The sequence below is a fragment of the Chenopodium album genome, chromosome 11, assembly GCF_948465745.1.
Source record: "Chenopodium album chromosome 11, dcCheAlbu1.1, whole genome shotgun sequence".
Lineage (NCBI taxonomy): Eukaryota > Viridiplantae > Streptophyta > Magnoliopsida > Caryophyllales > Amaranthaceae > Chenopodium > Chenopodium album.
The window spans coordinates 34,057,971-34,071,594 of record NC_137844.1 but is presented as its reverse complement, the minus strand read 5'-3'; the positions used below and the strand labels follow the sequence as shown (position 1 = coordinate 34,071,594).

At 39.1% G+C, this 13,624-nt stretch overlaps 2 protein-coding genes across 2 annotated transcripts; both read left to right on the top strand.

The window, feature by feature from the left end:
- The first annotated feature begins 9,489 nt into the window (after window positions 1–9,489).
- On the top strand, window positions 9,490–10,149 carry LOC145566528 (uncharacterized). Its single transcript, XM_081625919.1, has one exon. The coding sequence runs from the start codon at window positions 9,490–9,492 to the stop codon at window positions 10,147–10,149; it is 660 nt and encodes a 219-aa protein (XP_081482045.1).
- A 103-nt stretch (window positions 10,150–10,252) lies between these two features.
- LOC145566527 (uncharacterized) lies at window positions 10,253–12,052 on the top strand. The gene is made up of 2 exons (XM_081625918.1): window positions 10,253–10,473; window positions 11,245–12,052. The coding sequence occupies exons 1-2, from the start codon at window positions 10,253–10,255 to the stop codon at window positions 12,050–12,052; spliced, it is 1,029 nt and encodes a 342-aa protein (XP_081482044.1).
- The last annotated feature ends 1,572 nt before the right edge of the window (window positions 12,053–13,624 follow it).

Here is a 13,624-nt window from a genome sequence, read left to right as displayed (position 1 = left end):
AGTTCTCCAATTGAGGATAGGATGCTTGATGACTTCTTGTATGCTATTGAAGCAAATGAGCTCCCATGGTTTGCCGATTTAGTAAACTTTCTTGCATGTGGGGAGTTTCCTCCTTCCTTTTCTAAGAACCAAAGAAAGAAGCTCAAGAGAGAGGCAAGGCATTATGTGTGGGATGATCCCATCTTATACAAGCGAGGGGTCGATGGCTTACTTAGATGTTGTGTGCCAAACGAAGAGGTGCCTAGTGTTTTGAAAATGTGCCATTCGGATCCAAGCGGGGGCCATATGGGTGTCTCTAAGACCGCCACTAAGGTCCTTCTATGCGGTCTATGGTGGCCACATCTCTTTAAGGACTCATAGGGCTTTGTAAAGACATGTGACCGATGTCAAAGAGTTGGGAACATCTCCAAGAGAAATGAAATGCCTCAACAACCTATACTCGAGTAGGAGGTGTTTGATGTATGGGGTATTGATTTTATGGGGCCATTTCCCTCATCTTTCGGAAATCAATATATCCTTGTGGCAGTCGACTACGTGTCTAAGTGGTCGAGGCCATTGCCTCCCCAACTAACGACCACAAGGTGGTTATGAAGTTGTTTAAGAAAATAATTTTTCCAAGATTTAGGATACCAAGGGCGGTGATAAGCGACAACGGTTCTCATTTTATTCACCATGCCTTTCAAAAGATGTTGAGGAAGAATGGAGTCCATCAAAGATTTGGCCTCCCATATCATCCCCAATCGAGCGTTCAAGTGGAAGTATCTAATCGTCAAATCAAGCTAATCCTTGAAAAGACGGTTGCGAGAAATCGAAAGGATTGGTCGGAAAAGTTGGATGATGCTCTTTAGGTCTATCAAACGGCTTTCAAGATCCCCATAGGTACCACTCCATACCGCCTAGTTTATGGCAAGTCATGCCATCTTCCGGTTGAAATTGAACACCGTGCTTTGTGGGCAATCAAGAAGATAAATTTTGACTTGGCAAGTGCGAGGGAGAAAATGTGGTTAGATCTTCATGAGCTAGAGGAGCTTTGGCTTGATGCCTGTGATTGTGCTAGTGTGTACAAGGCTCGTTCCAAGGAAACACATGACAAGCTTATTGAGAAGAAAGATTTTTGTGTTGGCGATAAGGTTCTTCTCTACAATTCAAAAATGAAGTTGTTTCCCGAAAAGCTCATGTCAAGATGGAGCGGTCCCTATTTGGTCAAGAATGTTTTTCCAAGTGGTGTTGTAGAGTTCTCAATGATAGATTCTTCTTCTCCGTTTAAGGTCAATGGCCATCGTCTCAAGAAGTATTTCGACGGTGCTTTTGTTGGCCTTGTTCACTCATTGCTTCTCCGACAACCACCTTAACTGGTGGAGGACATCGAGCTATGACGTTAAACAAGCGAAACCCGGGAGGCAACCCGGTTTTCTAACCATTTTCTTTTGATTTTACGATTTTCTATATTTCTTTTATCCTTGAGAACTTTTCTTATTTCTCTTTATTTTTGTTTGTTCTCTTGACTTCAGGTACCATGACATTGGATTGAAGAAAATTTCCAACAATTTTGGTGTTACTTCAAGATTTCATGAGGTTTGGTTAAGCTTAGGTGAAGGAGTTCGTTGGGGTAATATGTTATCGTGTTTGCATTTTCATTGACTTTTATATTCACGTTCGAGTAAATTTTGGATTAATTTTTGTGAAATTTTTGAGTACTTGATCATGACACTCGATAGCACCGGTGAGAATGCAAACACGAAAGCATATTCAAGGGTATTTTTTTTTTCTCTTCCCTAGCCTTTGCTCCGGAATTTGAACAAAGTTCGATCACCCTATGGTGCGTGCGCACCCCCTACCTACGCGCGCGCACCACAGGGGTCAGCAAATTTTTAGCATTTGGTCGAGAAATTCAGCCCTTGCCGAGCTGCATACCGTGCGCACGCACCACAGGGGTCAGGGATTTCATGCGAAAATCTCCCCCTAGCATGCTCCAGTTGGTGCGCAAGCACCAGCCGCAGCAGCCAGGTGCGTTCACGCCCCCCTTTTTACCCCAAAACGCACCCCTTATTTCTCCTTTCTCTCTCCCCGATTTTGCCCCATTTTTCCCAACTCCATTCACTCATCAATCCCTATTATTTCTCTTGCAAAATCAAACCAATTTCACCTCTTTTATTTTCATTTTAACATCAAATTACAATTAAACACATCACATTTTCGAATTTTAACCAAAAAAATTTCAGATTTTCGAACCCAATTTCGAAAATTTTGGGTTATTTTTCGAAATTTTGAAGCTTTGTGTTGAGGTTTGGAACTTGTCTTTGGGTGTTCTATTTGTTCTTAAATATTCATTTTGGGCAATTTCCAAGTAATTCAAGGCTTCATTGAGGTATAATTTCTTATTTTCTAGTCATCTTCTTCCTCATTATTCAAGCTTGGAACCCTTGTTTTTGCTTTCATGGTAGAACTCCATTGTTAGTTCTTTTAACTTGTAATTTGTGTTGAATGATGTCATTGAGTGTTGAATTGAAGATTTTTCATGATGAATTTGTATAATTTGATTGAATACTTGAATCGCCATTGTTGGTCATTTTCTCTCTCATGGGTATTCTTTATGATGGTTTTATTGCTTTGATAATTCAATGTTTGAGATTATTTTGCTCAATTTGATTCATGATTGGGTCTCTTGTGTTCAATTTTGCCTTTAATCCATGCCTACTTGCTTCAAATTCATGATTCTATATTAATGGCATTGTTCATATGTAGCCATCTCTTGCTTCTATTTTGAGGTAATTGCATTTGTGCTTGATTCTTAAGTAATTACTTATGCTTATTATTGAAATATGAAAAATGTAAAGATTTTCTCATGAGTTGTTTTCCTTCTTGTAGATGGCTCTGATCCGTCAAAAGAAGCGGGTAAGATCAAGTTCAAGCAAATCTAGGCATGTTGTTCCACCTCCTCCCAAGGTAGAAGAAACATACGACATTGAATTTTCTAAAGAATCACATTGGGATCGTTTGAAGCGTTTATCCAAGAGGAAGCTAAGACCAACAAGATTCTACGATCAAGCAACAACCATGTTTCTAAGAATAGATGAGGATGTTCGGCTTCTTGCAAAGGGCCTTGATCTTTTAGAGTTTTTGGATTTGAGAGCCCCTACTTATGCTAGGGTGACCTATGAATTTCTTTCTTCTCTTGAAGTAGTCCGAGAACCGGGTGAAAATTCCTCAAGGATTTTGACTTTCCAACTTTTTAATAATGATCACACATTGACGGATTCTCAACTATGTTCATACTTCAAGTTTCCATGGGCCGAGGACGCGGATCATTGTATCTATCTGACACATAGTAGAATGGCAAGTGACCATGGATATAATGAGTAACGTTGGTGGAGAAGTATCTCGAAGGAAGGAAAGTATGAGCCTCAAAATTCCAAGACTGCTTCCATGATTCATCGGGCTATGCGGTATTTCAACCGTATCCTCACTTACGCTCTTTGCTCCAAGGACACTTTGGCAGCTATCTCCCGAGAAGAGCTTTGTTGGTTGTGGATAGCCGACCAAAACGACTTTGAGATTAAGCTAGTGGATTTCACGGAGCATTTGATCAATCGATTTTTGGATATCCGTGATGGAATTAGCCTATCGGGGAGCATCCAATTGGGAGGGATGATTTCTATCCTAGCTTTTTGCATCAATGACGACTATAAGACTTTGTTAAATGAGCTTCCCCCAATTATCGATCCTCGAGAAAAATCTTCTTCTCATTTCCCTAACATCTCCGCCCTTGTGAACCAAAAGTTCCTCGATCGTACTAGAAAGGATGATGTTTTCATTTGGAAAGTTTCCCGGATTAAAGAATGGTTCCTAATCCCATGCAAAGAGGCAACTACCCGACCAAAAGAGACAGATTCCTTGTCTTGGAGGCCTCCGGTGCGAGATATTGATCTTTCTACTCGACGAAGGACGAACCATACAAGAGGCCGCTTAACCAATGCCTTCTCATCGAATGTTCAAACTCTTCCCCCGGTTGAACCGGGAGGTACGCCTATTCTTTCCCCCTCTCCTACTCCTTCTACTTTTGATTTGTCAACCATTCATGCTAGGCTTGATTCTATTGCTAATGTGTTATATTCTATGCCTTCGATGCAAAACCCTTATCTTGGTTATGACTATCATACAAATTAATTGTACGATTTACATGTTCGGAGGGGGGAGATCGAGCCCTATGTGAATTACCCGTATCTCCCGGTCCAACAAGGACCTATCCATCAATGGGAGCCTTTTGATCCTACCGTTGGTCCTAGGCCTTGCTACCCTTATTGGGAGGGCCCTCATGTTCACCCTAGTTCTATCTTAGGCACCACCCCGGCCACTTACGACTATAGGCGGCCCGGTGGTTGTGATTATACATATGATCCTGCTAATCCTTCGCCCTTTCCGGACCCCGAGACTTTTGGTAGGTGGGGTAGGTCGGGTGAGCCGATCTTAGATGATTGGTCTCATTATTTTGAGGTTGATAGAGCTAGGAGGGAAGGTAGGTTAAGGGGTAAGGCTCCCATGGAGGTGAGCGAGATGGCTAGCTCTAGTTATATAATGGATACCGGTGAGGGGGGTTCTCATTCTACCCTTTACCATAGTGCGGAGTGATACTACCATGGCTACCCCCCCTTCTTATGTGCTTTATATGATGTTTCTCTGTTGCCTATATGTCTTTGGGTTTAGAGTTAGGGGGGTAGTCCATTTTAAGCTTGGGGGTGCTTTATGTCGTTTGTTTCTGTGCTTCACCGTTTCCCCCCTTGCTTTTGTAGTTCATTCCTAGTCTCATATGCTTCTGGTCTGGTATTGATCTCTGTGTCTTTTGGTTTTATGATGATGATGTTGTACTTCTGCTGATTTCTCTGCCCGGTTATTGGTTTTTTGTTGTTTGTTTCGCTAGTCATTGTCTGCTGTGTTTCTCTGTGTCTCTGTTATGATGATTCTTGATGATGATTGTCTGATATCTTGTCTCCTGATACTGCTTTAGTCTGATGATTCTGCTTCCTATACTCATTTGATCCTATTCTTGTTGCTATTATTACTTGCTTTTTCTTTATTTTCATGCATTTTATTTTCTTTTCTTCTTTTCTTTTGTATTGAAGTTACTAACAATTTTCTTTGTATATAGTTTTTTTTTTTAATTATCACCTTGCTCTATTGTTTATGCTTTGGATTTCGACGATTCGTAAAGGTGCTCTTAGCTTTGGCGCCCGGTGAGATCTTTCTACTTCTCTTCTTTTCCTTTTCGTGGTTGCTTAGTCTAGGATTAGTTCTAGGAAAAGTTGAATGGTTCGAGGTTTTTTGCTTTTTAACACCCTAGTGTGTTTGGGAACATTGGCGTTGTGGCCGAATGTTCAATTGTTTGTTGATTGGGATTTATGTGTTTTAGCATTACTTCCTTGTTGCTTTCTACTTCTCCTTTACTTTTCTATTTTTCACTTCATTTCCCTTTTCTTCTTTTTCTTTTTCTTTTGGTTTTCTTCTTCTTTCATGTTTTCCTTTTCTCTTTTTCTTATTCTTTTCTTTTTTTTTTATCCCTTGCTCTCATTATTTTGTTTTTTGTCCTTTTCTTTCCTTTAAAAAGAGAATATATTAAAAAAATAAATAAATAAATAAAAAAAAACAACAAACTTATTTTTGTAAATATGAATAAATTTTTTTTGAGGCATTGCTTTTCTTTCTTCATCTTTTTGCTTTTACTTTGGACTTAGTACCACTTGAACTTGCACATTGACTATTTTTCTTCCTAAAAACAATGGTTTGCACGGTTTGAGAGTATTTTTGGTTGACTCTAGGATAGGGTATTCTAAGGTAGCGATTTAGACCTTTTGGGGTCTTGAAGCCGGATTCTTTTGGTTTGTGGTAAGACGGAGTTGCTTCCTTTGGTGGATTTGACAACTTTAGTAAGTTTTTGCTACAACCGTGTAAGGATTTTTCTTTTTCAAGCCTTCATCATTTTTTATTGTGCGGCGTGGATCCTTAACCTTTGCATACCTAATCTTGAATCTTGACTCATAATTCTCAAACACGAGACCTAACCAACTAGGAAGGACAAAGGCAATTTTTCGGGGAGGTAATTTTTCATTTCTAGGATTTTCTTCTTTCTTTTTAGTTCATTGGGTTTACATTTGCCATCTTGCTAACCATTTGAGCCTTTCCCCTTCTTTTCAAGCCACATCTTAGCACTTTGAGCATTTTGTTTCTTTTTGTTCCATTTTTGGTTTTTGTGAAGCAAATGGTCATGCTTTTGGAGTTAATGGTCTATAAAGTTGGATATTGGTTTTATTTGTAAGCAAGCTCGTCTTTTGTATATATTGTGAATAATGGAAAATGAATATATGAAAAAGCCTTCAAAAGTTAAAAAAGGCAAGGACATAATAAATGCAAATTCGAAAAAGCCGTCCAAAGTTAAAAGAGGCGAGGACAATTTCTTTGATAAAATGAAAATTACAAAAAAAAAAAAGTGAAAATGAGAAAATGAGAAAAATAGTTTGATGTAATTCTTTTCCCTTTTCAAGCATTGAGGACAATGCTTCCTTTTAGCTTGGGGGAGAAGCGTTTACGCTTTCTATATATATGCTTGTGGATATAGCTTTAAATAAGCTTGGGGGTATTAGTTTGTTTTTGTTTGGTGACTTCTTGGTTTTGGTGTCGCGGTTTTGCCAATCTTTGCTTCATAACCTAGGTGTACCACCAAATTCTAAATGTTAGGCCTACCCCTAACCTTTTACCCTTACGTTACAACCCTTGGGAAACTCCTTTCGACCTAGTGGTTGAGTCATATACCGAGGGAGGGCATTATGAGTTAAAGCCTAAGGAAAAGGGATGCAAAGTCAAGATGTCGAGAACGCTCAAATTCTATTCTTTTTCGGTTCCTTCGAGGAACCATAGAGACGCTTACTAAGGGAAGATTTGAAGCCATTAGGGAGAACGCGGTTAGATTTGTTGGGATGAAAGTGGATTGCGCCTCATTAGTTCTCTACGCTTAGCATGCCCTATGTTTCAATCAACCCTTGATATTTTAAAACGTGCTTACCATTGTTGTTTTAGAAAGTTTGATATCCTTCGTGCTTTGATCATGTGCAAAAGTTCATTGTATAAGCATTTCTTTTCTTTTCAAGGTTTTAAACTTTCTTTTTTCTTTTCTTATCCTTTGCCTCCTTTTTAATAAAAAGAGTTATAGGTTAACCTCTTTGGAAACCTTTACGAGAGCATCACTCGTCCTCTAGGGCGATCTAGGGGTTTAAATGGCTTGTCTTTAGTTGCTAAAATTGACCGTGATTCCTACAAAAGTGAGTTAGTGTATATTCCCATCTTCTCTAGTTTTCTTGTTTCTTTTAGTGTCATCATTTTCCCTTGGGTTTGATTTTGTTTTGCTCGAGGACGAGCAAAAGTTTTGCTTGGGGAAATTTGATGAGCATCATTTATGGCGCTCAAAAGAATAAGATTTAGGTTCATTTTCTTTATTTTCTTTCATCATTTTCATATAATTTTCTTAGTTTCATTTGATTTTCCATTTTTATAATTCACTTTGGTTCTCGATTAGTTTTACGAGTTTTTCATATTTTTAGTCGATAATTCATAGTTTTAGTTTTAGTTTTATTTTGTTATGCTTTCTCTCTTTGTTTAATTTGTGTTTTGTAGGTGAATAATCAAGTCAATTTACTCATTTTGGGACTGCCTTGCTCGCGGGCATCTTCTCGAGTGCACTGATGATGGGGATGCTCGGGAGCGCGAAGTTTGATCAAGTAAAGCAAAGGAGCCAAGGCCTCGTGCACCACGTCACAGAGGTGCGTGCGCGCAGACCCAACTGTGCGCGCGTGCGGCTGGTGGGTGCATGCACACGGCCCTGTGTAGCCTCCTTCGCTCGATTTTTCTATTTATAGCTTTTGACTTTCTTTTTTATGACGACTGAACTTTTGTACTTTAGATATAATTTTCCAAAAATTGTAGAGAGAGAAAGTAGAGAGAGAAGCTTAAGATTTACTTGTTTGTACTTGAATTTGATCTTAGATTTCAATTTGATCTTGAAATTCCTTCTTCAATTCAATGAAAGTTTGTAAGATTTCTTTCCTTTGATTTACTTTTAATGCAATTATTTCTAGTTTCTTGAATTTTGATTGTGATTACATTCCTTGCTCTAATAGTTGTTGATTGATTGATTTTCTTTTGATTAAGCTTTAAATGAATATGAATTTGATTGAATTTGTTTTGTTCCTTAATTTCACCATGATTAGTGAGTAGATTAGTTGGAAGGGAGAAAGGGAAGCATGCTTGATTGATGATTTTTGCTAGTTGATGATACTAAATTGATTGGATTGTTGCAATTAAATTGGTTGACATAGTTGTGCATGTGATTAATTAAACTAGGAGTGATCAACCTATAAGATTAACCTAGATTGTATTGCAAATTTCGATGACATGAACCCTTGATTTGAGAATTGCTTTAATTGATTGAATTTGATTGTGATTTTCCTTGTTAGCCATACATAGTGGACCCTAGCTTGGCTTATAGGAGATAGCTTTGGATTCCTTTGATTGCAACTATTGTTTGTCCCTTGTGATATTGAATCGATTGAGTGATCTATAAATTAGCATAATCATTGAGCTTGCATGTGGAACCTATATCCCTAGTGTTTAGCATATTGAATTCTTTGATTTGTCTAGCTTCTTGACATTTTAGTTACCAACCACAACCATTTATATTCTTCGAATTAGCTTGACATAGGCTATAGCATCGTTCCTACAAATTCCTTTGGGTTCGGCCCTTGACTTACCATATACTTGTATTAGGTAAGTCCTTTGGCATTGATGAATGTTCTGAATGATTCAGAATTTAAGCAGTACCTGGCAAGGAAAAACCTGCCAACATTAGCGGCAGCCTTCAACACAGCCCATGATTACATAAAAAGTGAGGAATTAATGCAGACAGGTAGCAGGGCTGCTCCGCCAGATAAAACACAACATCCCCCTTAAGGGGTAACCTCAAGAAGTGGAAGGGTTAAAGCCTCTCCCCAAGTGAAAGGGGGAGGAAGTCGACAGAAGGCTAGGGGAGCAAGAATGCCGATGCGGTACAGTAGCTACACCCCATTGAATACACTAAGGGCCTCAATCTATTTTGTAAATCAAAACATAGAGGGTTGGACGAGGCCGGTGCCGATGAAGGCCAAGGGGAGAGACACAAAGAAGTATTGCATGTTCCACCATGATGTTGGGAAATATACCCAGTAATGTTCACAGCTGAAAGATAATATTGAGGAGCTGATAAGGAAAGGGAACTTAACCCAGTACCGTCTACACTCAGGGGGAAGCCAGCCACCGCTACCTTATCGGCAATTAGAGCAACAACAACAGGAAGTAAGACCCAAAAGACAGCAGGTTCAAATATGCCGGTAGGGAGATAGAGGGAAGCCACCATTGTCAATAGGGAAGAAAATTGATGTGATAACTGGTGGGCTGATTCATGGAAGAATGATAAGTGGAGCGCGAAAGCATTTGTCGGAGCATCGCCATATAGTGAATGCTCTGGACGTCGAAAGTCACCCCCGACCTACAGATATACTAGATATGGTGTTCACAAACGAAGATGCTAGGGGAATTGTCTTTCCTCATGACAATCCTTTAGTATTGATAACAACGATTAACGGGGCCGACATAAAGCGGGTCTTGGTAGATGAAGGCAGTTCGACGAATGTCCTATTTATGCAAGCATTCAAAGAAATGATGATAGGCAGGCAATATCTGACGCAAGTGTCTTACCCAGTGATCGGGTTTAGTGGCTCAACGGTGAGGCTGGAAGGTAGCATTGTCTTACCAGTTAGATTTGGTGATGGCACAGTCGCAAGGGACGTGATGGAAGAATTCCTTATGGTAGATGTACCATTGGCATACAATGCCATTCTCGGAAGACCGATAATACACGATGTACAAGCAGTGGTATCAACTTATCATCTCACCATTGTGTATGTATTGAATCTGGGGAATGTGGAGAAAGTGCATGGGGGGCAGGTAATGGCAAAGTCCTGCTATGTGACCGCCTTGAAAAATCCGGTGCGGGAAAGCCCAGGTGTAAATAATCCGAAAAGGGACAGAGAGTCATCAGTGTGGGGATTTGTCAATGGAGAACTTTGATACAAGGACAATAATAGTCCCAAGTCAAGCACAAGGAGGAGAAACGGTGCAAGTTAAACTTCGGCCAGGTGATCCAAGCCGAACGGTGAAAGTCGATGCAGACATGGATTCGGAAATGAGTTGTAATCTAATCAGTTCGCTGCAGGAGAATGTAGATGTGTTTGCTTTTTCAGAGGACAAAATGCCAGGAATACACCCTGATGTGATGGTGCATAAATTGAATGTTAAAAGAAAATTCAGGCCAATAAGGCAAAAGAAGAGAAATTTCCCAACAGAGAAGATTAAAGCAATACAATCTGAAGTTAATAAGCTCATAGCGGTTGGGTTCATAAAACCTTGCACGAATCCCGAGTGATTGGCTAACGTAGTCATGGTGAGAAAGCCGATAGGAAAATGAAGAATGTGTGTAGACTACACAGATTTGAATAAGACGTGTCCCAAAGATTGCTATCCTCTGCCCTAGATAGATAGACTAGTGGACTCCATTTCAGGTCACGCAATGCTCAGTTTCTTAGATGCATTTTCTGGTTATCATCAGGTCAGCCTTGATAAGTCAAACAAGGCCAAAACGACATTTATAACGAATGCGAAGGTCTTTTGTTACAAAGTTATGTCGTTTGGCTTGAAAAATGCAGGGGCGACTTACCAGAAGTTGGTTGACAAAATATTTGAAAAGAAGAAAGGCCGGAATGTAGAGGTGTATGTGGATGATACTATTGGGAAAATAAGGGCCTAAAAAGATCACGTTGCCGACTTAAGGGGAACTTTCAATACTTTATGCCGATATCAGATGAAACTGAATCCACAGAAGTGTGTGTTTGGGGTTTGGTCAGGAAAGTTTTTGGGGTTCATAGTGAGTGAACGAGGTATTGATGCAATTCCAGATAAGTAAATGTAATACTTGAAATAAAACAGCCGAAGAATATTCGTGAAATACAAAGGCTTACGGGAAGGATGGCGGCCTTAACTCGGTTCATCAGCAAGTCTGCAGAGAAAGCCCTCCCGTTCTTTGTGGCATTGCGGCAGAATAAAACATTCGAATAGGGAAAGGATAAAACACAAGCTCTAGAAGTGGTAAAAAATCATCTTAATTAGGTCTTTGCCGATAGTGGCGAGGCCAGAGCGGGGAGAACCATTACAGTTGTATATTTCGGCTTCCCCAAAAACGGTGGCAGCAGTGTTGCTGGTGGAAAGGAAGAAGCAACAAATGCCAATATATTTTGTAAGCCATGTCCTAAATGCATCAGAGCGGAGATATCCAGTAATTGAGAAGATGTCTTTTGCTGTAATCATTGCGGTGAGAAAGTTGTGCCCTTACTTCGATACTCAACCAATACAAGTGTTAACTAATCATCCGCTTACAAAATCACTCTGGAAGATGGATACCTCGGGTAGGTTGCTAGAGTGGGCCATTGAGCTTTTAGAGTATAAATTGGATTATATACCAAGGGTATCCATAAAGGCACAAGCCCTATCGGATTTCATTGTGAAAACCTCTTACAATGATGAAGAGGAGGAGATAGGAACTTTGCAGGTAGCAGTTGATGGATTGGCTACTGCAAGTGGGTCAGGTGCCGATATAGTTATCATGTCACCCAATGGAAATGTATTTGAGTACGCTCTGAAGTTCAAATGTAGAGCAACAAATAACGAGGCCAAGTATGAAGCGGTGATAGCGGGGGTTCAATTGTCGATAGCGGCTGAGGCTAGGAGGCAGACTCTGGCTTCTGATTCACATCTAGTCTCAAGTCAATTCACTAGGGATTATGAAGCAAAGGAGCCAGCAATGGTAAAATGCCTAGAGAAGCTTAACCAACTAATAGCCCAGCTGGAGTCTTTTCAGGTGAAGTTAGTCCCAAGAGCGCAAAACACACAAGCGGATACCCTAGGAAGGTTAGTGTAGGGAATATTTCAAGAAACCCACACTTGAGCCCCACTATGATCATATAATTAAGCATGGTGGCGTCCAAAGGGAAGGAAGGTAGAGCAAAAGAGTCGCCAACAAGTTTTAGGAACTTGTAACCGTTCACAGGGTGAAGGTTACACCCATTCACTATCCATGAGATCGTTAACTCCATAGTGGTCTTGAACCATGACTGGATATTTGGGGATGAAAATCCAACCATAAAGAGATTGAACCTGCCTTAAATAGGCCTCTACTTTATTCTTGTCATATTCATGTGCGCACTCTGACTAACATACAATCAATATATTAATCCTAAACCTGTTTAATCTATGTTGGTTAGATATTAATGCACAAACAAATCTATTATTGGCGATCACTTGAATTAAAATCACATTAATTAGCCTAAACAAAATTATTAATTATCTTATTAAGCGTGATTTCAAGTACAAGTTCCCTTTAAACCTGCAAGAGAGTGCGTGATCAAGCAATAACAATAATATCAAGCAACATAATAATATTGACACAACAAATCATCATCATCAAAATAATAATCATAATCTCAATAAAGCATAATAATATTAGCAAGATCCTAGGCATGATACTAACATGATTAATAACAAACCCTAACATGTCACTAAACAATAAAGATCAAAGCTTTAACCCTAACATGATACTAACATGATAGAAGAATAGGAAACAACCTAAGCATGATACTATAAATTAAAGTAATCTAAACATGTTTCTTAAAGATATAGAGCAATGAAATTACTCAGTTTGTTGCCTTGTATCTCTATCTATCAAAACAATACACACGTTAGTAACTTCAATAAAATATTAAATCAAACAATTAATTTAAATAATTGAAATAGGGATTTGGGACCAAACCCCCAGATTTTATAAACCTTTCACGTCTAGGGCGAAGGCAACTTCAAGCTAGGTTAAGTGCATCTAAGACTCCTGAATGCGGTATTGTATTTTGAAAAGGCAAGGTTTAGAAATTGGGAGAAAGAACAAGCTTCTAGCTTTGAGAGAGAAGAGAATTAGATGAATGATGGTAATTGAAAACGGGGAAATAACGCATCTATTTATAGAAAAAACATGCAAAACGTTTAGAAAAGAGTCAGAATTTGACTCGAAGTAAAATAGCCCCGATCACAATGTGATAGACTCCTCACAACGCGATGGTGCTGCTACTACAAAACAACTGTACGGAGTCCTTTTCCTAATATATTTAGACGATTAGAATCCGTGTTTATCATTAATTTAAGATTAGTTTATCATTAAAATATTTGTTTTATTCCAAATAAAAATCATTATCTTTTCTAAATAAAATATAATAGTATAATTATTAATCCTAATTCCATTAGAACTTAAACTAACATTCTGGATTATTCTAGAAGATTAAAGTAATTCCTAATAACTTTAGGAACAATCAATTAATGGGCTCCCCACTTGATCATTAGGCCACGTAAAATCATTTTGGGCCTAATTTAGTATTTTGGCCATAACTACCTCATTAACCATCGGAACCGGGTTTATAATATATTGTCGGAAAGCTCTTTTCAAGCC

What these genes read in the sequence shown, in the direction of transcription:
- LOC145566528 (XM_081625919.1), top strand. Translation starts at nt 9,490, where the DNA reads ATGATAAGTGGAGCGCGAAAGCATTTGTCGGAGCATCGCCATATAGTG.
- LOC145566527 (XM_081625918.1), top strand. Translation starts at nt 10,253, where the DNA reads ATGGATTCGGAAATGAGTTGTAATCTAATCAGTTCGCTGCAGGAGAAT. An exon ending in AATAAGCTCATAGCGGTTGG is followed by an intron (nt 10,474 to 11,244) that starts GTTCATAAAACC and finishes CATCTTAATTAG; the next exon opens with GTCTTTGCCGATAGTGGCGA.